This window comes from Haemorhous mexicanus, chromosome 6 (genome assembly GCF_027477595.1).
Source record: "Haemorhous mexicanus isolate bHaeMex1 chromosome 6, bHaeMex1.pri, whole genome shotgun sequence".
Taxonomy (NCBI): domain Eukaryota; kingdom Metazoa; phylum Chordata; class Aves; order Passeriformes; family Fringillidae; genus Haemorhous; species Haemorhous mexicanus.
The window spans coordinates 50,007,675-50,033,505 of NC_082346.1; the positions used below are offsets into that span (position 1 = coordinate 50,007,675).

The 25,831-nt window shown below is 42.4% G+C and overlaps 1 protein-coding gene across 1 annotated transcript in view; it reads left to right on the forward strand.

The window, feature by feature from the left end:
- The window catches only part of LOC132328407 (ras and Rab interactor 3-like), a 156,823-nt gene that overhangs the window by 126,137 nt on the left and 4,855 nt on the right, over positions 1-25,831 (forward strand). Inside the window, exons 21-25 of the mRNA XM_059848227.1 lie at positions 3,354-3,426; positions 6,903-6,994; positions 11,349-12,821; positions 15,309-15,617; positions 24,113-24,244. Of these exons, the coding sequence (XP_059704210.1) occupies positions 3,354-3,426; positions 6,903-6,994; positions 11,349-12,821; positions 15,309-15,617; positions 24,113-24,244 (2,079 nt within the window). The remainder of the gene's footprint in view (positions 1-3,353; positions 3,427-6,902; positions 6,995-11,348; positions 12,822-15,308; positions 15,618-24,112; positions 24,245-25,831) is intronic.

Sequence of the window (25,831 nt, forward strand, 5' to 3'; positions counted from 1 at the left end):
ATTCGATTAATTCTTATCTCTGTGTTTCAGACTACTCAAAATTGCTCACTGATCTACACATTTCCCCTTTTATTTCCTGAAGGTGACATTTTGCAATGGGCTTCTAAATATCAGGTAAAACTCAATATGCTGTGACAATATGTTTGGCTCACAGAACCCAGCCTATTTTTCTCTTGCTTTTGATCATATTCTTGACATTCAGGCACTGGTATGGTGAGATGTAGATATTTCCTTGCTCTTAAGGTGCCTTAGATCTAGTTTTACAAGCCCAAGAAAGGTGAATTTTTTTCTCTGCACTTTTCATCAGGATTACAGCAGTCTGGCAGATGTCTGCTTGTAGATTCTGCTAAAGTCATGAGTTCCTATAAATGGCAGCATCACGATCCCTCCCCTAAGCAGCAGTTCTCCTGTCAATGAAATGTCCCCAGCTACCCACAACACACCCACAGCCAGAGAAAATCACCTCTTCCCGATTGTCTTCTCAGAGCAGGGTACTTTGAAGGCAGCAATGGCTCTGGGGGACAGAAATATTGTCCACAACAGTCAGCAGAGCCCTTTTAGCTGTTCAAGATTGCTATTTTCTGCATCTTTCCAAGAATTAGAAACATGCAGCAGAATGCACATAATGATCTCCACAGGTGAATGGCAACCATTCCCACAAGACAAGTTCCTGTAGCAAATCCATCATCTGCCATCCAAAAGAAAAGTTCTACTTATCAGTGATGTCTGCTGGTGTCAGCAGGTGTCTCGAAAAAAAAAAAAAGGTTATGAGAAAAGTGTTACATTTTCTCCCAAGGAAGATGTTCTCCTCAGGAGTTTGCAAGGCAGAATTTCCCCATGGGTGCTGTGCTGGGAGCAGATCCAAGTAGCCATGGCAACCCTGTGCAGGCTGCTTGACATGGCCACTGCTCAGAATAAATTTTGAACTGAGTATTGGTCCTGATGGTGTTAGTACCTCGAGTAATGACACATCTAAAGCACTATTCTTACTATTCTTCCATCTGTTCTTACTTGTTTGCAGGCTGCCCAAAAATGTCCCAGGAGAGCTGTAGGTCTCTGTATGATGAATTCCAGCCTGCTGAGAAATATGCTTGGTTTTGTTACCTTCTGTGACCTCCCAGAGCAGGGACAGTCCTATTTATATATACCACCTGCTGAAAACTTCTTTCCTTGAGCTTCAGCAGCTTTTTGTACCTAGTCTTCTTTAGCAGTATTATTCCTGGTGATTTGTGGTGTTTTATGCAATTTAACTGTATATGTGAGGAGAAGTAGCTATGCAGTGCCAAGGCACTTATATGTGGAAACTCCTGACACAGAGGCACTCAGACTAATATTTTTTTGCCTGACATTCAAGCTCCCTAGTGGCAGAGCTTCCTGGCACAGAAACAATCAATAGTCCCAATCCAAGCAATTTGCTCATATATGTGAGCATGTACAGGTGCAGCCTGGTCTGTTATGGATACCTGCAACTCAGAATGCCAACATGAGCATGTAGTTCTTGACAGAAAAAAAAAAAAAAAAACCTCTCTTAAAACCATCATCTGTACAAAGGGCTTTATTTAATAGCTGGAGATTCAAGCAAATTCAGACTCATGAGTTTTGGTTCATTCTCCAGAGCAGGACAGGGTCTTGTCTTTATTTTTGTTTCCTATGTCAGAACTGCAAAGCAGATGGGTTTCAAACTACAGAAATTGTTCATGGTAGATGTTTAATGAAAATCCCTGACTGAAATATGATTCTTATTAAGGAAAAAGAAAAAATTCACCAAACATAATTTTTCCAGTTGTGAGAGAAAAGTGAGGGAAAGGGATTGATTTGCTTGAAGTGCATTTTAAATTACACATTGCAGTCTGGTGTGGGTGCATACACGGAGGTTAAACTGTTCATGCTGATCCAACATAAACTGATGCTAGGAAGGACTGTTGAGAATTACATGGTCTTTGTCTCTACAAAAAATGCCTACATTGGAGTATTCAGCCCAAAATAACAACCTGCTGGGCCTGGGCTAGAACAAAGGGAGAAGTAAAAGGAGGAAATGCCTGGTTTGTGGAATGAGATATGAACCTGAACAAGAGACAATCTTGAGCATTTCCTTGCAGGGGGATTATCTGCCGGCTGGAAAACAAGAGCCAGGGCACAGAGGTGAGGGAGAGACCAGGCGGATGTCTCCTTCCTGCAGGTGCTAGAGGACCTTCTTTGCAGGAGACCAGGCACCAGGCAGGCAGGGCATGGGGCTCACAGGGCTGTGAGTCACAGCTGACTGAGGAAGCTGAATCACAATAGCTGAGCTTTGAGTCCACAGCTCTGACCTGTGGCCTGGAACAGTGTGAAGGAAGATGCACAGTGTCTGTGGGCAGTGCCATGGGGGTGGGAGCTGGTGCTGCTCCCTGGGGACTCCTGGCATGCTCCTGGGGCAGCTCTGGAGTGCAGCTTTGAGATGGTTCTTTCCCACCAGTAAGTGGGCATTCCTGAGAATCCACTGCAGATTTCCTTACCCCTGTCAATGTTTGTAGTGGCACTGTGTTGTGTGCAAACAGGTATAGAGTTTGTGAGACTGTAAGGCTGAAGCAAATGGACACATCTCTCCTGCAGATCCAGGCCTTTCTCTCTGCCTTGGGTTATCAGTCAGTGAAACTTTCTCCACCAGTCAGTGAATTTTTTCTAGTTTAAAAGCCAAAAGCTCCGTAGTAACATGTGAGATTTGGGCTACACAATGCCCAAATGCATGTCTGTATAAAGAAGCCCATCTTAAAGAACTCTGCAATATGGTGGATTGTATTTTGCCACGTAAAGGGGAGTGCAGTCACTGAATAACACCATGGGAGGGAGAAGACGGAAAAGATACAAATAAGCTGTGCTCACACTGCCTGTGTGACCCAGGTCAGAGCCCACACACACAGTAATGAAACAGTAATTTCTATTTTTTGTTTCTTCAAAGCTCTTTGTCCATCCAGACCAAACCAGATTCCAGCATGGAAAGTCACAAGGTCAGCCCTGTATGTACTGCAGATATGCACATCCTTAGAGACAGATGGGCTTGTAATGATCCCTTTGGAAGTGAGCCGGGAGGTTTCTTTCTTCCTTCCCATTGTTTCTCTAAGTGTCACAACACGTGGATATTTTGAGCTAACCTTTCAGAAAGCCAAGCTGAGATATTTCTTCTCCAGTGTCTCCCTGAAGAATCATGTTGCATTTGGCCACCTGAAGCCAATTCTTTATGCTTCATCCTATTAGTCCGTGCAATTACTGGACTGTCACAGAACACAAGATGTGCCAGCCAAACCTACCAGTTATTTTTTTATCATATAGCACAAAGAAATCAGCCGCTGACTGTCTTTTCTGTTTTTCACCAGTCCTGTACCTGGAAGGATCTGTCCTTGTATTTGAGGATGTTTTCAAATTGGTTGCCTTCTACTGTGTCAGCAGGTGAGTTGCATTCATTTCTTCCATGGCACAGTCATTTTGCCTTCCCCTCTGGCCTGCCCTTCCCCAGTCCCAGCACAGACTCCTCTGTTTCCTCTGCTACCCTCCAGCCTGCCAGACCAGCTTGTATCTACAATGGGGCCAGATCACCCCACAAGCACAGCTGTCCCTGCAGCTGGAAGCTTTGTCCACAGGGCTGCTTCCACAAAGAATAGAGGCACAGAACTGAGGCAAGGAGGGCAGGAAGGAGGAAGGACTCTGAGTTAACTATTTCTTTAAAGCTTTAAGCATACACACATACACACATACACACACACACACACACACACACACACACACACACACACACACACACACACACACATCCCTGGTAGCAACTTGGCAAACCTACTAATGGACTGTTGCCTGTTGGTGATTCAAAGGACTTTGTCACCTATGGGGAATCTGTCAAGGAAAGTAGACCTGAAACAATGTCTTTTCTTTAGCTAAAATTTTAAATGAAAGCAAAGTGTTTGTTTGCTCAGCACAGAAATACCAAGAATAATGGGTACAGAAGTGGAAAAGACCTGTAATGTCATTTTTACTAGTGCAAGGTTTGATCACCAGCTGATGATGTCTGCAGCCTTCTCTAATCTGTGTCCTCCTGCTTAGCACACTGCAGCAATACCTCCACCTGCTTACCCTGTGCCTGCTGCAGCGGGCCAGGTTGGGAGCTGGTTGTAGACTTTTGACTTCCCCTGTATAAACTTACACGACTCTTAAAGCAGATTAAGTGGAGAAAGCAGATTCAGGATCTGTTCACAAGGCAGTCACATCAGTCACACAGTAGGAACAGTGTGTCTGGGGTAGGATTCAGTGTGCTACAGCTTATCCAGCCAGTCCCCCACTGCTCTCAGGATTGCTCCTGCAGCCAGCTGAGTTCAGCACTACTGAGCCACAACTCCTACCTGCACACAAGAAACCATGCTCCACCTCACCCCCCCCAGTTAATAGACATTTAGCCATCTAGATGTATATAGACCCTATAGAATGGACATAAGTTAACCTCTGGACCCTTATAAAGATTTCTTTCTCGCTAAAGCAAAGAACAGCTCAAATGCAAAATAGAATTGGGCATTTCTAGTAAGTGGCTGGTGACAGAGAAAATATGCTCACTTCTGCTTTCCTGCAAAAAGGATCATGGCTTGAGAAAGAGGAGAAAAGAAAAGAAAAGAAAAGAAAAGAAAAGAAAAGAAAAGAAAAGAAAAGAAAAGAAAAGAAAAGAAAAGAAAAGAAAAGAAAAGAAAAGAAAAGAAAAGAAAAGAAAAGAAAAGAAAAGAAAAGAAAAGAAAAGAAAAGAAAAGAAAAGAAAATTCTTCTATTTGATGCCTTATGTTTTAGTTTTTGTATTTTTCAGATTCTGTACTGCTGTAGTGTGTAGTTCTGAGCTTCATATTAAGAGATGGTAAGCTCTCTCCACAGAGTAGCTAGCTAGACAAATCAATTCCTTTCCTAGCTTGGAACCAAGGACACCTGACCCAAATTTCAGGCCCAAGAGCAAAAACAATGTGGACTGACAAGAGAAAAACAAGAGGGATGGGACTTCATAACCTAAAGCTGTAACTGTACAATTAACTCTGATATGCTAATGGACCAGAACTTTCAAAAGTGAGAGATCTTTTGACCGTGTCCATTTTGTGACCATTTTGGGTTCATCTTGGGTGTAGCCCTGGCTGGGATCTTGTACTGCCCAAGGTGTATCTGTTGAGGCCTTTTAATAAATCCCCACTTTATTCTTTAACTCTGTCTAGCCTCTGTTCTAGGTCAGCCTTCACAAGGCATCAGTTCAGCTCCTGTTAGAGATGTTATTTCTGAGTGCCAAATACACATTCAGATGATTCATGTGATTTTCCAGGCTACTGTCAAAAGACAAGATAAAAAGGGAATAATTTTCTGAGAGAAGCAGGTAATAAAAAGACACTGACCTACCATTTGCTGGCAGCTCATAGAAGCTCTCTGTGATGGTGAATGTAGAGCCCTGAGAACAGGGATGTAGTAAATTGTCTATGAATACCTGGAAACAGCTTTTCAAGGCTGATAGGCTCTTCTCAAAGAAACCCCCTTGGCCTGGATATATTACCTGCATGTAGGTAACAGATGACTTGGTGGCTGGTCTGCAAGCTGCTGCCCCATTAATAAAACCAGATTTTTTTCTATTAGGGCAATGTCCTAATATTTCCTGATCTTAATATGCTAAAAAAAAGAAAAAAGAAAAAGAAGGGAACTATTCTCGCATATAAAATAACAAAGAAAGCAGAAGGAACATGGACCCTCTTAATCTTCTAAACCTCATATCTGCCATGAAAAAATAATAAGCCAGGGATCACATCAGTTTATGTGAGTGTGACAACAGAGTGCTCAGCAGTGCACAGAGAACCCATGGAGAACACAAAACATCAGTAAGGTATGCATCTGTTAAAAAGGTCAGAAATGGGCCCCCTGCATTCATCTGTTAACAGATAGGTCTGCAGTCGTGTGCCTTTTTGGGTGTGCATTTGTTTAGCAGAGACCTCCTACTCACAAGGCCAGTTTTTTCTATGACGATTCCTTGTGCCATGTAGAATATTTTATAAAACTTTTTATGTGTAAGATGATCCTGCACCATTCCTTGCTATCATTTAGGGACTGGCTTTTCCAGTTCTTGTTAGAATGGAAACTGAGGCAAGAACGGGATTAGCAAATTGTCACTGGGCAAGAGGCAAACCTGAACAGTTCACTGGCAGACCAAGGGCTCTGTTAAATTGCTTGAGACTTAGGGTGTGTTTCAGTGAAACCCAGCCAACATCCTCTGAGAAACTCTATTTTTAGTAGAAGAACAGCATCTTTTCAGAAACCAAGTACTCAGAAGTCTGAGAGTAGAGAGTTAGAGAGGGATATGTGTTTTCTCAGTGTCATGTAGCACTTCCTCACTGTCTGTCCCTTCACCCAGGGGTTACCCTTCCCAGGTGGGGCTTTCCTTTCCCAATCCCTCTGTGTCTTGCTGTGTGCCCTATGGTTACAGAGATTTTTAAAAGAGGAAGCAGACTAGTGAGAGAGGGGTAAACAGAAAGAAAAAGGACTTCAAATCCTTTCCACATGAAAAAGATTGGCTTTTCTAATAAAAATAATTACAATTTGCAGCATCTCACTTTCAATGTGAAGATATTTCAACCCCTGTGGCCTTCCCTGAGGTGACAGGCATTCCTGCTCTTTTCAGAGGACAGAGCCAAGACACGGTGATAAAGTCAGTGCTATGGCATGAAGCATCACCACAGAAGCTGGTGATCTTTGGTGAAATCAGAGCAGCCCAGTCTGGCACAATGTCCATAATTCTTTACCAGCCGCAGAACACGGCTGAAATTGTGAGCCAATCCAATCACTAAAACCAAGTGAAGTCTGGAGCTCCTAACAATTGTGAGATTTGTCCTTTTGCTGTTCTTTCATTGTGTTTGTTTCTACAGGGATTTGCTGCCCTTTACCCTGAAGCTGCCACAAGCAATATTAGAAGCCAGTAGCTTTCAAGACCTTGAAATTATCTCTAGTCTGGGGATAGGTAAGTCCCTCAAAGCAGTCAGATTTTCACTTGGACTTGTGAGAATAACAGTGCCTTGCAGAGACATAATGCAACTGGAAGATAGATGAACTATTGCCTTTGGAATAGCTAAAGAGGTCTGAATGCAAGAGGAAGATTGTAGTCTCTCTCGCGGCCACGAGGGCCGTATGGGAGCCCGGCTGGGTGCCCCAGCCCGGCCGAAGATGGCCACACGATGGGCCACTCCCGGATTCCCTCCGGAACCCTGGGCAGTGGTTACTGTCTGCGGCGTGGGTGGCGCAGGTGGGATCTCAGCTATGAGGTACCAAAGCAAAGGAAGGAGGAGGGACACCCACATAAGAACCAAGGATCTTTTCCCCGGCGGCGCTAGGGACGAGTGATGAGGACGGTGTCTCAGAGGGGGAGGGCGCTGATAAAGGGAGTGGGTGTGATGGGAGGAGACACAAAGCTGACCAATAACGAGGACCCAGGGAGGAGCGTGGGTTACAGCTAAGCCACAAATCAGACATCGAATAAGGGATGATTGACACAGAGAATTCTCCAGATAAGGGGGGTGGTTACCATGACAGGCAGGGGATGGGGGGCAGCTCCAACAGGGAGGAAATAGGGAGAAACCATTGTGAGGGAAATACATGGGGGGAACCGAGGACCAAACCATTATTGAGTTACAAAAGGAATATCTGATTCTAAAAACACACAATGCCACAGAAGATGTTTATAGCAGAATGCTGACAAAAAGGGCACTTGCCCCTTTGGCCATAAACCTCCACCTGGATCTCTGTCCAGGCTGTGGTCCCTACAATCTGGGTGAGCTGAAGTGCAGCACGGCCTCTAGGGGTAACTCTGCACTTTGGAAGTGGCCTTTGCAACTTCTCCTTCTGATGTGTGGGGGCAATGCTGATGAAAGTGTGGTATTTTTGAGTTTTGGTATTTCTGCTTGCTCCTGCAGGATTTCTAGTCGGTAGAGAAATATGTCTCGTCCCAACATGTTCTCTCACCTCACAAAAATCACATGCAAAAGGAACATTATTTTTAGTGACAGCGCCAAACAAGAAAATTTTAGATGAGATGTATAAAGTCACAGATAGGAAAAGCAATTCTGTTAACTAAAGGAGCCTTCCTTTCTATTCCTTTTCACCTAACACACTCCACTTGAGACAGCTATTTCAGTAAACCACTTTCATGCTCCTTGGTTTTTCAGTTTTCCTTCAGGTGTTGAAAACAGCCAAACAACAGAGAAAATTGAAGACTTAGCTCATTTAGAGATATTTATTAGAGCACTCTCACTATTTTTGGGTCTTCTTCCTCCCAAAAGGCATGGGCAAACCCCACTGGTTTCAGTTCAGGCAGCTTTGTTGAATGTCACCAACAGATTTGCCTCTAACACTTTCAGCATCCTCTATTTTGAGTATGTTTGAATTTGTCAAAACATCCTTTTTTTTACATGTCCAGCCAACATTTATTGCTGATAAAAAGGTACTTTACAACTTGAGATAAGTTGCACTTGTTATCTTAATTTTTTATGATAACTCTAAAAATTTTTATAATAACTCTAAAATGTAGGAAGTGTGTCATAAATCTGCAGCCTTCAGTCCAATTTGAGCCAGCAGAGGCTATCTTGATTCAGGCAACAGTTTCCAGCAACTTTTGAAGGAAGAGATTAGTTAAAGCACAAGCACCAAAGCAATATTGGTTGTAGTCTTTTTCCTTTTCTCCTGTATTGGTGGTCATAAAAGTAGTGAGGCTTGGAAATTTATTTGTCATGGTGTATTTCATACCAGTCAAGTTTCTGACAACAGAAGAAAACCTGCTGTTGTGTGCAGTCTTCCTGGGAAATGATGTTAGCTTCCTGAAGTGCCATGCTGTCTTAGTGGAGTCAAACAGGCTCAGCTACTGACAGATGCTATTTACTGCTTCCTGAAACAAAATTTTGTGGATACAAATGGGAACACAAACTATTAAGTGCTGCCCAAAGTGGCACTTCTGAAGGAAACAAACATTGTCTGAAATTCTCATATGTTGTTTTGTATTTATTTCAAAGTAATATGTGTTTCAAGGGGATAGAAGTAAGATGTCTATCTGCAAGATGAGTTGTTCCACAAAGGATCTGGCTGTTCTGTATGTTGTCACTGAGGACATACTGCAGGCCCTCTAGTCCTGACCTCACTGGTACAGAAGTTCTTTTAGGAGGAGAATTAGCATAATTGCTCTGCACAAAGAGCACATGCCATCACAGACATGCCAAAGACTCCAAGAACTGCTTAATTAACCCTCCCAGAGTGCAAGACAAGGGAAGATCCAGGACAGCAGTGGGAGATGATCAAACAGCCTTCTCTGCAGTCTGAGACAGTGTGGCTGTGCTGGGAAATGCCTGCTCTGAAGCAGCTGTGTTACTTGGTAGAACCACATCATCTGTTCCTTCCCAGCCTGAGTGGAGCTTTGCATTTTCATCACACTGCCTAATCCTGACCAGTACTGAGAAAAATTATCAACTTCCCCTCTGTAGATTGGTTTACTCACTATTTCCTCAGCCCATGAGACTTCACAGCATTATATTCTGACTTAAAACAACTTCCTCTGCCCTGCATTTGCTGATACCAAGTACAGCTGGAGAGATTAGGGAAAATGGTACACCAGCCAGTCTCAGATGTGAGAAGGTTGGCAGCATGAGTTGCGTCTGCATGTCTTTTCCCAAATTCTGTTGTTAACAGTGCTGCTGGTCCTAGCAACATTGCTAGTTTAAGCTTCTTTGTTCTCTTTCCTCTCAGAGTAAGAAATCAGAGAATAAAGCTGTTCGATAACATGCTGACGTGCCTATAAAGCTGAATTTGCCATGTACACTAGCCTAGGCTATGAGAAGCTAAACAGGCACTTTTATCCTGATGGGAATAGACTGTCTTTTAGCTTACCTCTTGACCTGAGAGCTGTACCCTATGCTCAGCACTGAGGGTCATCCCATATGTGTGCAGCCCCATCCATCCTCTCTTGGGCCCGTCATGTGAGATTTTGGCAGTGACACCAAGCACCAGGCAGGGTTCAGGCATTGTGTGGCAGCCCCATTGTGTCCCCTGAAATCCACATAGAAAAGTATGCCACCAGTGCCAACTCTGTTTCAGGGACCAAGCATGCCAAAATAGTTATTTAGTTGTCTGCATCCTTGTGTTTCCAGGATTTTCCATCTTCCCCTTATCCCTAAATCTATGGGCAATCATAGTTCTCATCCAGTGAATCTCAGAGGTTTATCCCTTTTCCTTGGTGAGAACATTTGAGGTTTGCTGGATCCTGTTTCCTGATGCTTCCAGTAGTGGACCCTGGATCAGCAGCTTTAATATTGATTGAAAACAATCAGACCTGTAAGGCAAATTTGAAACCTCGCCTTCAGGAAAAAGGAAAAAAGAAGTTGGATGTGATACTGGATCTATTAAAAAAAATGTACCAATGCTTTGTAACTTTTTAAAAACAGTTATTAAAAGACAAATTATAATAAGATATTTCTGACAGAAACGACTACTTGCATGTGAAACACCATCTTTCTTTTTCAGTCATAGTTAAAGGCACTGAAGTAGTTAACTATTCCTTAGTTCTTCATTATACGTCCTTCCTGTGTACAATCTTTTGCATCATCTTTTCTCTCTGACACCTGCAGGCAGACAGTCTTCAGGCAAGGTGCAAGGCAGAGTGGCCGTGGCTATAGATAACAGTCATCCAGAACTGTAGACTTTAATGGTAACACTAACCTGAGGAAGGTGTTTAAAATCTTGTATTTCCAGACTGGAAGGAATCTTGTAAGGCAGGATCAGACCCTGGGTAGAGCAGACTGCCACATGAGCTCACTGCATGGCAGGGTCATGTTCAGCTGTTGTCTCCTGGTGCATGTTGGATCCTGGCAGTCTATCTCAGACCTGCACCTCACTGTTGTGAGCAAGAGGCAGATGCAGCTTGCCCAGGGTCTTCACATCCTCTCCTCGGGTATCCAGAGCTATTTGCATTTGGAGGGCAGTGATCACTGAGCCAGCATAGATCCCTTCTCACAATCATTTGTATTTGTTACTTGTACCTTCCTGCTTGTACTGAAAATGCTGAACAGCATTAGCAACTTTCACTCGGTAATGTCCTAAAATTGACAGGGGAGAGAATTCTGGTGAAGCTTCTGAGCTTATCCCCTGGCTTGAAGAATTTTATATGCATAAAACAGGTAATTCTTTCTTCACACTGTTTTGTGCAGAGGTTTGAAAGTCTGACATAGAAATTTGTGTACCATTTCTTTTAATAATATTTTCCACATATCATTAGCAGCTAAAATTCTTACAGATATTTTTTAATTTTTCTTTTTGTCTTTTTTTTTTTTAAACAGATTTCTGGGATTCCTACTTAAACCGCAGGAGACAGGACTTATCCCACCCTGCAAAAGACTCTGCTTTCAGCACTGCCCAGGCAGACAGTTTAAGATCTACCCAGTGTTTTGCAAGTAGCACAAACCACTGCTCATGTGAAATTGAGCTGTCAATAGGAAATGACAGGCTGTGGTTTGTGAATCCTATTTTTATAGAAGAGTACAGTAATCCTTGTCCTCCAGATGTATCTTCTCCTAAAGGCCACTCTGGGAGCACTGAATTCCCCCCTGCCACCATGATTACTGAAAGGAAGTCTCCTCGACGTCCTCCTCCCCCTCCACCTTCTCATGCTCTCCTTCAGAAACCTTCCCTGAAGCTTCCACAGGACCCTATGACTGCCTGTGAAGAAAACAAGCTACTTATTAAGCCACTAGGACAGAGCTTCAAGGAAATGAAAATTGAGGGTGGTGACGCTAAAGAAGAAAGCAAGCAGAGCTGCTCGGCCAATGCGCCCTTGGCAGGGAGCCCCAAGAAGGGCTCCCAGCCCTCTGCTCCCCCGCGGAGGCGGCTGAGTGAGAGGACCTCAGAGGAGAGCTGTGTGGGTAACCCTGAAAATTGTGAAATGCTGAAAGGGGAAGGGACAGAAAAAAACCAAGATACAAGTGCAGAGAGCAGAGATAAAACATTGCTGTGCAAAAAGGCAGTAGAGATGCCTGGGGAGGTTTCCAAAAAGGCTGGATCACAGGAGACAAAGCCTGAACTTGCAGAGAAGAAGGAGGACATGCCTAAGATACAAAGCAATGCCACTGAGAAAGGAAAGTCACCTCCTATCCCACCACCGAGAAGGAAAAGAATTTCCCAGGTACCAAGGACCCCCAGCTCCTGCCAGCCGAAGCAAAAAACAGCGGGAGAGACAGCTGTGGCAGCAGAGCAGGCTGTGTGCAAGGGCAGCCCAGCTACAGTGACGGGTGGTGCCACTTGCACCCACACCAAGACTGAACAGGGACACGGCCACAAATCTGTCAGCTCAGCTGAACTGGAAGGGACACACTTGTCCCTGGAGGACCTGGGAGGCAGCACTGTGGCTCAGGCATCAACATCTGAGCCAGACTCATACTCCACCAGCAGCACAGAGGATGACCTGGAGATGCTGAGTAGTTCATCTGGTAAAAAGCCACGCTCCGTGATCTTGGCCAAGGCCAAAAACAGGCTGTCCTTGGTGAACCTGTCCAACGTCTTCACAGTTTTTTTGTCTAGTGACAGGAAGCTGCAGAAGAAGATAGTGGAGCTGGCACAGGACAAGGAGTCTTACTTTGGCAACCTGGTGCGGGACTACAGAGTGTACAGTTTAGAGATGATGGCAAAGCAGAGCTCCAGCACAGAGATGCTACAAGAGATCCGGCTGATGATGACCCAGCTGAAGAGTTACTTAGTGCAGAGCACTGAGTTGAAATCTCTGATAGACCCAGCCTCCTACACCGAGGAACAGTTAGGTAGGTAACTGTGGTTTATTCATCCTTGGGCATGGTTTAGGAAGGCGAGGAGAGAGAAAGAATTATGCAGACACAGGCTCTGCTTTACAGAATTACAAACCAATTCCTAAAACTCGAGCAGCATAAATTGAAGTCTCCTTTGTCGTTGCCAGCACTTGGAGGAACAGCTCAAAAACCTGGAGAACAATGAGAGGAAAAATGCCTTTATGAATGTTTTAAAGGGAAGAGTTTAAGCAAAAGAGACATGTGTTCATGTGTATGAGAGACATACATGTATGTGTGTTTATGTATATGTGTGTGTGTGTGTGTGTGTGTGTGTGTGTGTGTGTTTATGTATGTGTATATATATGTGTGTGTGCGTGGATAGGTATGTACACAGAGCTGAATTCACTGGAAAGACAAAAGGCAAATTTTCCCCTTCACAGCTGCATTCCCATGGCCTTTCATGTCCACCGCTTTGCTACAAGGATGGAGAATTCCCTGCATGTGGCATACACCTTAGATGTCAATCACTGTCTCACAGGGAGGGACCAAGACTAGGATGATTTTGAGTAGCAGGTTGGAGGAATCCCTTGATTTTGCTTTCTGCTCCTCAGAGCTCAGAGGTACAGAAGAAATGTCTGTTGCAAGACTACTGCCAGCTCCATAATGAGGTGTTCATCTCTTTGCCATAGGTATAATTTGCCTTTGGGGAGAAAAAAATATTATTTTTAACTGTTTAGAGGTGTTTCATTGTTTCTCATTTGTATCGTGTGAGGGAATAATGTGCTACTTCTCTCCTTTCTAAGGACTGGACTGGTCTGTTTAATACACATCCATGAGGGAATATAAAAAGAGCTGTTGGACTTTTCATCCCAGTGAAAGCTGTACAGCCAGAAAAAGTGTGCATGCATGTGCACACATGCTCATTTGAAAGCTTAAAACTGTTTCTTGAGGACCTGAGAAGCAATGCCGAGCTATTTGTGCATTCTTAAGTTGGCTTAAAACAAGCTGAGAGCTGGAAGACCCAGAATATGGAGTGAACCACAGGAGTGACCAGGGATTCCAGGAGATCCTGCAGCTCCAGTATTAGGTGGGACTCAGCTAACTGGTGAGCCAGGAGTAAAAGGCTGTCCATTGTCAGTCTCAACAGGCTCTGCTGATTTCCTTCTCCCCCAGCAAAGGCTTCACATGATCCTGCAGGTCTTCAGCAGAACAGACCTGCAGCCAGCCCCTGCCATAGCATAGAGAGGGAACCTGCAGTTTCACTTCTCATGCATCTTGTGTAACACCTTCAATCTTTGTCCCAATAACCTCTTTCTTCAAGGTGGGGAGTGTGGGGGCAGCACAGAGAAGTCTGTCTTGAATCTTGATTAGTGAAAGTGGAAAGGGGGAGGAAAGAAGTGTCCTTGTTCTGCTTGGTAGAGCTGTATGTGTGCAAGTATCCCACTACCTTCCCACAAACATGCCTGGTTTTGACTCTGTATCTAACCCTGTTCACTGGCAGTTCCTTAACAGGATGATGTAGCCCAGTCAACCTTGACAGGGCTGTCTTCTTCTGTGGAGAACAAGGATTCCCACTGGAGGATTAACCACTTGAATTTGCCCTGCTTCAGGCTGATTGATTCTCTGGATTCTTTAAAATAATTGCATTTTGAATACATAAATATTACTGCCCTCTGGTTCATTCCTCGCTGCCTGAGCAGATGAGCTCTTTTGATAATGGCCTTTTTACCTCAGTGCAACAAGAGAATCTCTTGCAGTCCCTCTAGTTCTGCCTCTAGTTTCTAGGAGTTCGACAACAGGCTTCCTCACAGTCTCTTATGCTTCCTTTCATCTTCAGCCAAACATTAAGCAAATTTTCAACCCACTTATACTATTTCCTCCTCCACAGGTGGCCTAAGAGATGTCTTATAGGATCAGTAATTCAGAGTCCCTTGAGCAAATGAGAAATTTCTGACCAGATATTGGTTTCTGTCTCTGAGCTGGTGGGTGCAGCTGCTTTGAGGAAAGAAAGGGATGCTTTGAGGGTCCAATTAATTTCATCCCAAAGTGAAAATCTCAAACAAGTCAGAAGGACAAGGGTCAGAAGGGACATGAGATGAATTGCATCTGGGTATCTGTAAGGGCAGGGCTGTGAAAAAAAAAAATCACCGTTAGGTGAGATTCCTCTTCTTTCCCCAGAGTTGGCTTTCCTGCTGCCTGGCAATGCCATGCTGGTCAGCCAGGAGTCAGGCAAAGAGAGCAGGGACTGCTGGTAGCAGGAGGTCTCCTACAGCTCCAGTGACAGAGACCACACACTGATGTTCATCTCAAGCCCATCTAGGATTTCTGGATAGTGTTGGTTATGAAATGTTTACTTTCTGGGATGTGATTTCTGTTCCCTTCTCACAGCTATGTAGTAGTTTTGAATAACCAACCACATGCTTCCTTAGGACTTTTACTTGCACCTGTACTACTGAATTGCTTATTTATTATACACTTTTGTGTTCTCCCTTCTCTATGCAGAAGTGATTGCCGAGACAGCTTTGTACAAATGTGTCCTGAAACCTTTGAAGGAAGCCATTAATTTTTCCTTAAAAGAAATACACAACAAAGATGGATCTTTACAGCAGCTGAAAGAGAACCAGCTTGTGATACAAAACACAACTACCACTGACCTGGGTATCACAACCAGTGTGCCTGAAACTGCTGTGCTGGAAAAGATCCTTCACAAGTTCACGACCATGCACAAGACCTACTCTCCAGAAAAGAAAATTGCCATCTTGCTGAAGACCTGCAAACTCATCTATGACTCCATGGCTCAGGGAAATCCAGGTACAGGACTGCTGCTGCAGTGGTATCCACCATGGGTCTTTCTCCTTATATTAAAGGAACAGCATTTATGATACAGCTGGCATGGCAATATTCACATTGGAAGTAGCAGTGATGGTTGATGTGTTTGGTATCAGATGTCCACAGGTTGTGCTCAGAATAGAGTGGTTAGTGAAGTTCTCTGCACTAATAACTGGTATGTTACCTGGTTAACTTTAAGCTTTGTAACTCCAAAAACTAGTTACCTGTAAGTGTGTGTTTTATCGATAATATCCTTTTTACACAGGTCTTTACACAGTTCTCCAAATATCCTCAGGGCTCTGTCCCAGCTTGCTGCAGAGTAATGGTAAATTCTAGGAATGCGTCTCTGGTAAAAGGCTCTTGATTTGGCTTTTACAGAGTTTTGCCTAAAATGAGGAGGGGATGCAGAATGCTAGCAGTTTGTTACTAATTCCTGATGCTCCAGTAAATTCTAAAAGCCACTTCTTCTGTGTGAGGCAGTATGTGCTCTGAGTAAAAATACAACATGGGCCTCAGGCCAACCACTAATGCAGAAATTAAACCCTTGGCCTGCAGACAGGATGCATCTTTGCAGATAGAGCAGCAAGTCCCTTCCTCCAGCAATTTGCCTTGCCAGTTAAAGAGCTTTTTTTGTATACTGTGAGCTGATGAGCAGCCATGCGTTAATCTGGAGAGAAGCCAGGTATTAACTTCCAATAACCTGTGGTTGTTCAAGAACTCACAGTCACCAAAGGTGCTTTTAGCTATTCTGCTTTATTTTGTACTGGCAACAGCCTTGGAGCATTCATACAGGGATTGCTGTGTCCCTCCTGAGCCTCACCTGAAGGTGATCTCTTGGATAGTAAGCAGCAAGGTTCAGCAACCAGTCTAGACACATTAACAGCAGAGCAAGAAACCACCCCAGGGCTGAGCCTTAGCTACAGGGTGGAAAGGACCTCTCACTATCTTCAGGTATTATGAGGTTTGAACATATGTAGGGGAATTTGCTGTCACTGTGTTAAAACAGTTGTGTGAAGTTTGAGAATAAATTTGATTTAGATCAAGGACTTGCAAGCCTCCTTAAAACGTACATGGTCTCCTGATGCTGGTGGTATGTTATGTACACATCACACCTTAGTTAGCTCAGGGCTGGAATTTCTCTGTTGAAAGAAATACTGTTTTGTCAGTTTCTGTAACAGAAATGAGGAGTCAGGAAAATAATTACAAAATCCCGATATGATTAAAATATTGACATTCATGAAAATGGATGGTTTCACTGTGGTTTGCTATGCTAACCAAAGCAGTGCATTTCGGCCAGTTCAGCTGTTTTCTCATCCTGAGTACTACTCAGCAGGGTGTAGGTTGGAAGCTGATTTCACCCCTGTGCATCCAGTTCCCTCTCCCTTATATCAAATTCATGCATGATCAGTGATGCATATCAGTGCTTGGCCAGAAGAAAACTGGCCTGGAATTATGGAAATGTACCCCAATGAATTCAGACCTGGAAAAAAAAAGCTAAGGGAAGAAGAATGCTGTATCTAACTCCTGGAAAACAGCAGACTTGGAGAGTAATTGAGTGAAATGCCCTGGAGACTTAGAAGCAAAATGTGTGAAACCTCTTCCACAGAATGAACTGAACCCAGATTACTTTCATTTTCCAATGGCAAAGACTGGAACCTGAAATATTTCAGCAACCTGAAATATTTTTATGACAGGAAATTCCAGCTGGTGGCATGCAGAAGAGCATGCTGTGGGTCCTCAGAGCAGATTTCAGCTGGTGGGAATTCTCCTTCTGCTCTCTGCCCATCTCAAGAGCGACAGCACAGGGCCCCTTTTGCTTTTAGCCAGCCATGAGGCAGCACAGTGTTCTTCACACAGGAAGAGCAGAGGCCACGCTCAGCTTCCTGTGCAATAGCTCCTTCTTCTTTTCACTCCTTTTCCTAACTGCTCAATTAGAAAGGCCTCTCCTTTTCCAAGATCAGAGCAGGTGAAACACAAAAAAAAAAAAAAAAAAATCATTCCCTCAGCTACAGGACCAAAATCAGTCTACCTCTGTCAGAAACATTACCTGTTCAATAACATGGAAACTCCTTGTGTTTGACTTAATTTGCAATTTGTCAGCTCAGACCAGGATTTATTCACTTTAGGCTGGCCATAGGATGAGGAGACCTAAGAATATGTTTCATTTCTCAATGCAAAATGCCAACACCACCTAATCAAGCATCTTTTCTTGTCAGACACATATGAAAATAAAAGTTTTTTAACATTTTGAGACCCATGGACAGCACTCCAGGTTTGGCCAGGATGTCCCAAGAGGTACCAAGTTTCCTTAAAAACTAAGGACAGGCATACTCAGGAACATCTGTACCTGTGGTGGTGCCCATCTTTGCCCTGCTGAAAGAGTCATGAAACTTTAAAGTCTGCCTTGACTGACTCCATGTGTATCAAGACATTTTAAGAAAGGAGGATATCTTTGGTTTGATTACAATTCATATTACATGACAAAATCTGCCTGATAAATTGGCTGTGGTTGAAATCCCTGATACTTAAGACGAAGAACTGAATGGGTCACACCCTAAACTGGTTTAAACTACCATTTCTTCCTCAAGCTGAAGGTAATCAGCTTGTGGAAGTGATTAATCACAAGGAACCAGGAAGGCAACTTCACAGTCTTAGTCATACATCTCTCAAGAGGCCACTGAGTACAGCTCCATGATAGAGTTGAAGCAGGACCAATCTCTGGCTACATCTTGCTGTAGGTGGCCACAGAAGGGTATCATGCCCAGATTCCCATCACACACATTGTGCAGTCAGTCTGTGGAGACCAGATGATTCATCTGGCTGCATATAGGTTTCTGCTTTAGAGCAAGATGACTAAGGCAAACTATGGTGACAATATTGATTTATTCATTACTGCTATCAAAGAAATTAAGGGTCTTTGGTTCAGATACTCATATGCACTATATAGGCAGTGATATTAGTAAGTGAATCCTCACCAAAGGCACAATTATGAAAGTATTGAGGTGTCTCACTGAGCTTTTCCAACTTCTTGCAAACTTAAATAACTGAAACATATGCCCCCAAGAATATGACCGACAATCTGAAAATATGTCACCTGCCTGCTAAAAATACTAGAAATGATTAGTAAGAATAAAATGCATTTTAAAAAATAGAGTTTGGAAACCCACGCTCCACAAAATGGCTGGCATTTCTTTTAGCAGTAGAAAAAGTAAGAGGCAGGAATCATGTAGCTCTAACATTTCGAAGGCATGCTGCAATATGCACAGGGACAGCTGGGCACATAGCCAATTTATGTAGAAATACAGTAATGTTATATAGAAAAAAAATGCTTATTATGTGTCTTTCAGAAATACCTTTACTCAGGCAAAAGATTAAATGTATATTGTGTGATATGGGTAGAATGAGAATCTCTGCTTTTCATCAAAAACACAAGTGACACCTGTAGGATGAGAAGCAATGCAAATCTGCAATACATGTGGTGTGTACTGGCAGTGGTGTGCCTGGGTCACCCAGCCTTGTGCTGGCTGGCAGCTGCCACTGTCGAAGAGAACTGATGGAAAAACAAAGCAGCAATAGGCATTGGTTAATTGAGACAGTCTGTAAGACAAACAGGCCAAATTTGGTCAGTCCATTAGTGAGGAAGATCAAGGATGGAAAAGCTCTACGTTTAGGCTGGAAGTTTGAAAGATGGGCAGAGTGTTTTCAAAGGAGATTGAAGAATAGAGGTACAATTTTCTTACTGCAACGTTTCTAACTTGTGGACTACCTAAGATTATGAAGCTTCATTTTTGACTACCTTTGAACTGCACAGGCAGCTGGACTATATAGTTCAAAACTATAGTTTGTACTAGTCATGGAATTGGATAGGTGACAAAATGTCTGATGTAATAATTTCTATTGCATAGTTTTACATGGATAATGTGCATAGTCTGCTTTTGGAAATAGAGGATAGATAGGACATATATTCCATTGGAATATTTCTCTTCCTTAGCTTTTAGAATGAAGTTTGTCACCCCTACAGAACTCAGCAGCCAGATATTAGTTGCCCTGATGTACTCCTGTAAGGCTCTGCAGTTGGCAAAAGCAAAGCTGTGTCTTTAGTGGGATAGCTGAGCTTGTAGAAAGGAAACTGGACTCCAATACTTCAGCAGCCAGTGAAAAGCCCATGCTAGAAGCTCCTAAAGCTGTCAGAGCAATCCCATTACACTGCTTATTACCATATCTCACTTCTGAGAAGGAAAATAAAGCTATACATAACAGGTTTACTTTGATATCTTTCAGAAGAGGATATTATTATTTAAGTTACTTTTAACAAAGACTGATGGACTAGAGATTTTGGGTGTTCTGCCATCTAGCAAAATTTCTACATTTGAATCAAAGAGCCAGTTCAAATTTTTCATGGGGACCGAATTCCTCTGATCTCTAAACCATACATTTTTGAAGTGAGTTCATGCTGTCTGCATCTATTAACTCACTTAATTCACTATATCACAAATTAAACCTTGCTGAAAGCAGTATAGGATAGAAAAGAGACAGCAAATGATAGTGTGTGGAAGGAAAGTCACAATCTTTTCTTATGATCTTGAACAAATCCCAGTTAGCCTTCCTGAACCTCAGATTTCCCAGCTTCAAATTGAGACTAAAATTCATATTTTGTGGAGATCTGCTTCTAGACATCAAACTAGTGTTTGTAAAATATTAGAGTAAGGTGCAGGGCATCACCCCTATCTGCTGGTTTTCAGAATATACACAGAGAGAAAAGAAATCTATGAATGTGTTAAAATAGGCTGTAATTTCTTTATGGAGGCTTGGGCAGAATTCCAGTTGCTTTAAATCATGTATTTAATTAATACTCATCTATTCAAGTGCTGCATCCCAGCCAGGAGCTGACGTTGTATTTGCTTTGCTATAAACATAATAGAATGAGTTTGTGGCAGAAGAGAAGGCTTATTTTAAGCTTCTTAGAGATATTTATGAAATAAATGTTTCCTGACCCTGCAGGGAAGCAGGGGAAATAAATCAAGCAAGTTGTATCTGGAGTAGGACGCCACCACCTTGAATAGGCAAGCTCAGTCTCACTGTCACTGAGAGCAGTGGCAGGGTCAGAGCAAGATTTAACTCTGTCAGCTGCAAAAATTCCCCTCTGTGAGAGACCACAGATGGAGCAAGCCAGACAGGTCTAGGAATTTGGCTCAGGCCCAGCTTGAAAGTAGAGCTGAGGAGCCAGCAGCTTGCAGAGAATACCTCTGCTGCAGCTCCCAGATGGACACTGGTTAGTGGCACAGGAACCATGGGGGTTATACAATGCTGAAACAACCTCTCAGGTATCTTGGTTCATAGGCATTATTTCATCTATCTTTGTAAACTCCTGTTTCTGGGCATATTTGAGTTGCTGACAGCACCTATTTTCCCCATGGATGGACTGAGATACAGAGCACCTCAGGGCCATGCTTGGACTGATGGCTGTACATGTCAAAGCTAGCCCCTGTAGCTGGAGGGGCCAGGAGAACAGGGGAGGATCAGAGTCCTGCCCTCTCAGGCACTACTCCTTGGCTCCATGAGCAGTCAGTGGAGAGAGGCTATTGAGATGCCTACAAGGTGCAATATACTGTGCCTGGCCTGCCCTTGGCCACACTAGAGGTTTGTGGCGACACAAAAAAAACCAAAACGGAGTCAGAGCTAGATCACTGGTGATTAGTTTTGCTTTTCCCTTGTAGACACATTCTGCTCCTGCTGACTTCAGCTTTTGCTATGGACGTGGTATTTAAAACTGGGTGACATATAGCCCCAGGAGGATTAACATGGTGTCTAGTAACTTACACAGGTTGTGAGCATACAGCACATGGAACATGTGTTCTTTCTATTATTTCAGTCAGACCTGAGTCATTCCTGCTCAGCACTTATTATTAATCTGTAGATCAGATTTTCATATTTAAGGCATATAAACAGTTGGGAGTCCAATAATATTTCTATGAAGTCTTTAAGTTGAGAAGTGTTTATACCAAGGACTGGAGGGCAGAGCAGCTAAATCAGCTTATAGAAATGAGATAAACAGCATGAAAAAGAATTGTCTCTATGCATGATTGTACATACAACCACTTCTCAGACAACAAGAAAGAAACAGAGAGATTCTGTAGGCATTCTTGAGAGTTTTCCTTTAACTTTCACTTCCGTAGACATCAGAAGTTGATGAATGGGGACATGGAATTGTTTAGTTCCAAGCTGCTGTTTCCATTCTGCATTAGTTGGTCAGTCTGTACTCTGTTCATGATCTGCTTTGGCGACATGTAAAAAGCCAGGAGCCAAGCAACCGAGCAACCAACCACCCAGGTTTGGCTTTTTTCCAGTGAATAGGAATTGATATTGTGAAGCAGCAACTTTATTTGATGCCCTTATTAGATATGACACGAATTAGTCATGAAAGAGAAGTAGGAGGGAAATTGAGCTATTGGTGTTGCACTGGAAATCCTTTGGCCTTAAGGAAACGAGAATCATTCTATCCATGCCACTGATCTGTAACTACTAGATCACAAATAAGAAGTTTTTAATGAAGGGAAAAATGAGCCTAACAAATATTTGGTATTTTGTATTTTTTTATGCTAGTCTGAATTAGAACTAACTCTGTTGGCCTCTGGTGTACTTGGAGCAAAAGGAGAATAGGGCTTTTTGCTGTGAAGATTTTCTGTTACATTTTCATGTCTCAGTTCTGTCTTTTTTTTTTTTTCTCCCCTGGAAAATATTAAATAGTTGTAATACTAAGCTGCTTGCATTAAGGTAATGTATGTGACAGTAATGAATTAGACCCTTCACAGAGCTAAAGCTTTCACAGAGACATAAGCCAAGGTAACAACAGACAAAAAAATGTCCATACAGATGTTAATGGAACAATGAAGTCCATTTATAGTTTCATTGAAGACCTAAGGCTGTGTCTTTTAACTAAAGGCAGCCATAACAAATCAATCAGAATTGAAAGCGTTAATCCAGCTTTCATTAAATAAATAGTCTGTTGTGGCGTGTGTGGGCTCTGTTAGAAACAGACTGAATTACTGCCCTGATGATCTCTCATTCTCTAACTCTTTGTTTTAAATGGATCAACTCTCTGTTCACTAGATGTATTACTGGGTTTATTTCAAAGCCACACTTTTTTTTTTTTTAAAATCATGGGCTAAGCTCATGTTTATTTGAGGCTTCAGAAGAATATCTTTCTTTGCCAGTGGAGAATCTGCGTCAGCTATGAATGACAAAAAAAGAAATCTGACTCATGGCAAATATTTGAAATAAGTCAGTGGGAACATTTGAGAAATAGGAATGTATTCCCTACCATGGAAGAGCATGTGTGCTATGGGCCAAAAATGGCTAGAGCATAATTTCACCAGAACTACACCAAGGGTAGCTTTGATTCCTTGAGCTGAGACAAGCAGTTCTCAAGTGAGACACACATAGTTCATAAAACCAACATATCCAAGTGCACAGGTGAGAAAAAACTCCCCACAGTCTGGGGAAAGACATTCAGAACGAAAGCAGAGTAGGTTAAGAGGAGTGGTCAACTCTGAAGGTTGGTCTGGTAAAAAACTTGCTATTGTGGGTTTTCCATGATGACTTTATGACATGTTGGTTGAAACTGAAAGTATCTTTCAAATGAAAAAAGTTATCCTTGTGTGCTTTGTGGTTTATGCAAGGAAGCTTCAGTTTGGATTCTACCTTAAGTAGTAATTATTTATAATTGTGACTTAACAAGCTTTTGTTTTCTTGTCCTTAGAGATCCCAAACAGTCTATTAGATCACTTTATTAACTTAGTTGATATGAATGTTTTAAGCTCAAGAAATATTGGGCATCTGCTGTACACCAATTTCAAGAACTAGGTTAAAGTGCAATGTAAAGATCTTTCTGTTTTCCTAGCTAGACAGGATAGTTAGAAAGATGATTCCTCTTGGATCCTAGCTCTTGGGCAACTGTTTTAATTAGGATCATGTACTGTGATGTTTTGCCTTCTGAAGGCATATAAACAGGGAAGTCCCCAGCTCTAAAACCACTGTCTCAAATTCTATTTTCTGGTTTTTGGTATTACACATAGAGTAATTCTAAGAGAATAAATACCCCTAATGCATGTAGACAACTTCCCTACTAATATTGCCAACCTGAACTTCAGGCTTGATGTCAGTATCAAATCAGAGGGACAAGCTGGAAACCTTTGCACACTTCAAAAGTTGCCAGTTGTTTGCCATCAATGAAGTTAAGTTTATATTTCTCCAGTTAATTTTCAAGATCCTATTTTGGGCTCAAATAAAGTTTACTTACTTTTTAAGTGACCTAAATTTCTGTTTTTAGCATTTTTGCTGGTGCTTTTGAGCTATAACTCTTCAGGTAACATAAACTGGAGCCTGCAAAAGACTCACTGTGTGAGAATCTGGCACTGTTGTGTGGGAACATGATTTTTTGGTGTTATTGGGACCACGCTGTGTTTCTCTTTGCTCAGGGAAGCCCTATGGTGCAGATGACTTCCTCCCTGTGCTCATGTATGTGTTGGCCCGCAGCAACTTGACTGAAGTCCTTCTGAATGTGGAGTATATGATGGAGCTCATGGACCCTGCTCTGCAGCTAGGAGAAGGTAAGAGTACAGTGTTTGCTCATGGGATATTCACTTTGGAAATCATCATTTGTCTCACTTCAGTGTTTGTGAAAGTGGGGCACCAGGGGTCTGGCTAGATTTTGTGGATAATACTTTGGCCAATCTTTTCAAATCTGAATCTCTAAAATTATTGTCAAGCACTTTAACTCCTTTTAGCAGTGCAGTGCCTTAAGTCACAAGCTAGAAAGGCAGGGACTCATCATAAATGATAACTGAGGTGCTGGATTAGCAACCTAAACAGAGACATCTTGTGTTACTTGGCCCAAAGGCTGAAAAGCTGGAAGGTTTTTGCTAAAATTAAACAGCTGCTGCAAAAAATTGTGCAGATACTTTTATTTATTCCAGTGAGAAAAGAGCACATTTCTTAAACTGCTTTGTATGACTGATGGCTATATTCTCATGGTCACTCTACTCCTAAATTTGAGTGAACCTTCTGACAATGTTCTCTGACTGAGCATCATAGCGAGACAGAAAAAATAAAGTTAGGTTAGAGAAGAATATTGAGTTTGGAGGTGACTAAAGACCTCTGTTATCAAAAAGATAAATACCCCAGTGGGCCTCTAGTTTCTTAAATATAGCTTGGAAAGCACATGCTTCCCAGGTGACAGTTACACAATCTGAACTAGGAACACATATCATTTATCACCAAGTAGTCACTAACCCAATAAAATGCAGTTTATTTTAGACTTAAAGTCTTTGGTAAGTACTGAGGTTCTAGAAAGGAGTTCTGGATAACAACAGCAGACTAATTTTATTTATATTACATGAGGATAGAAGTCTGAAACTAAATATGTCATCCCAGCAGTGCAGAGTGGGACAAAATTATGTACTAATAGGATGATTAGTAGCAATACATTACCTTAGTAAGGTGTTTCTGCACAGGCTAGTTTTTCTGCTGAAAAGAATTCTTAGCAGAAAAACTGTTAGCTGAAGGACAGCATTTTGTGGACATAACCAAGCTGCTTTTTGTGACTACTCTGCACACAGGTTCTACATTCCAAAGGGGCACACGACCAGGCTGGTTACTGAAGTCATCTGGGTTGGGGAGCTCAGGATATCAAAAGCAAAGCTGGCTGGAAGTTTTCTTAGCTCAAAGATGCAAAGACTTTGTGAAATGTGCACTCCAGTCAAAAGGAAAAATTTTGTGAGGGAGTTCCAAATCAAATGCACTAAATAATCACATCAGAAAGGACAGTAGGAGTAACTGCAAATATGAGGAATGGGGGTCAAAAAAGAACATCTCAGTGAAGACAGCTCTGAGATTGCAAAGTGTAGAACTGGCAGAAGTTTACTTGAGTTAGGCAAAGTTGAATAGCAAAAAGTGTTCAGGTACAGAAATTAAAGGGAAAGAAGTAAAGCAGAAGTGAGAAAACTGTGAAATTGCATAAATCAATATACAAAATCACTTCAATTTTGCCTCCAAATGAAAAATACACTTTGAATTAATTTAATAGCAATGGGGATGCTGAATGCTGGAGCAAAGGCAAGGAAAAATTGTAGGGAACAACTGGATGGAAGTGAAGAAATTGAAAGTGGGCAAAAACTTAATTCTTAAAAAAGTTGTGA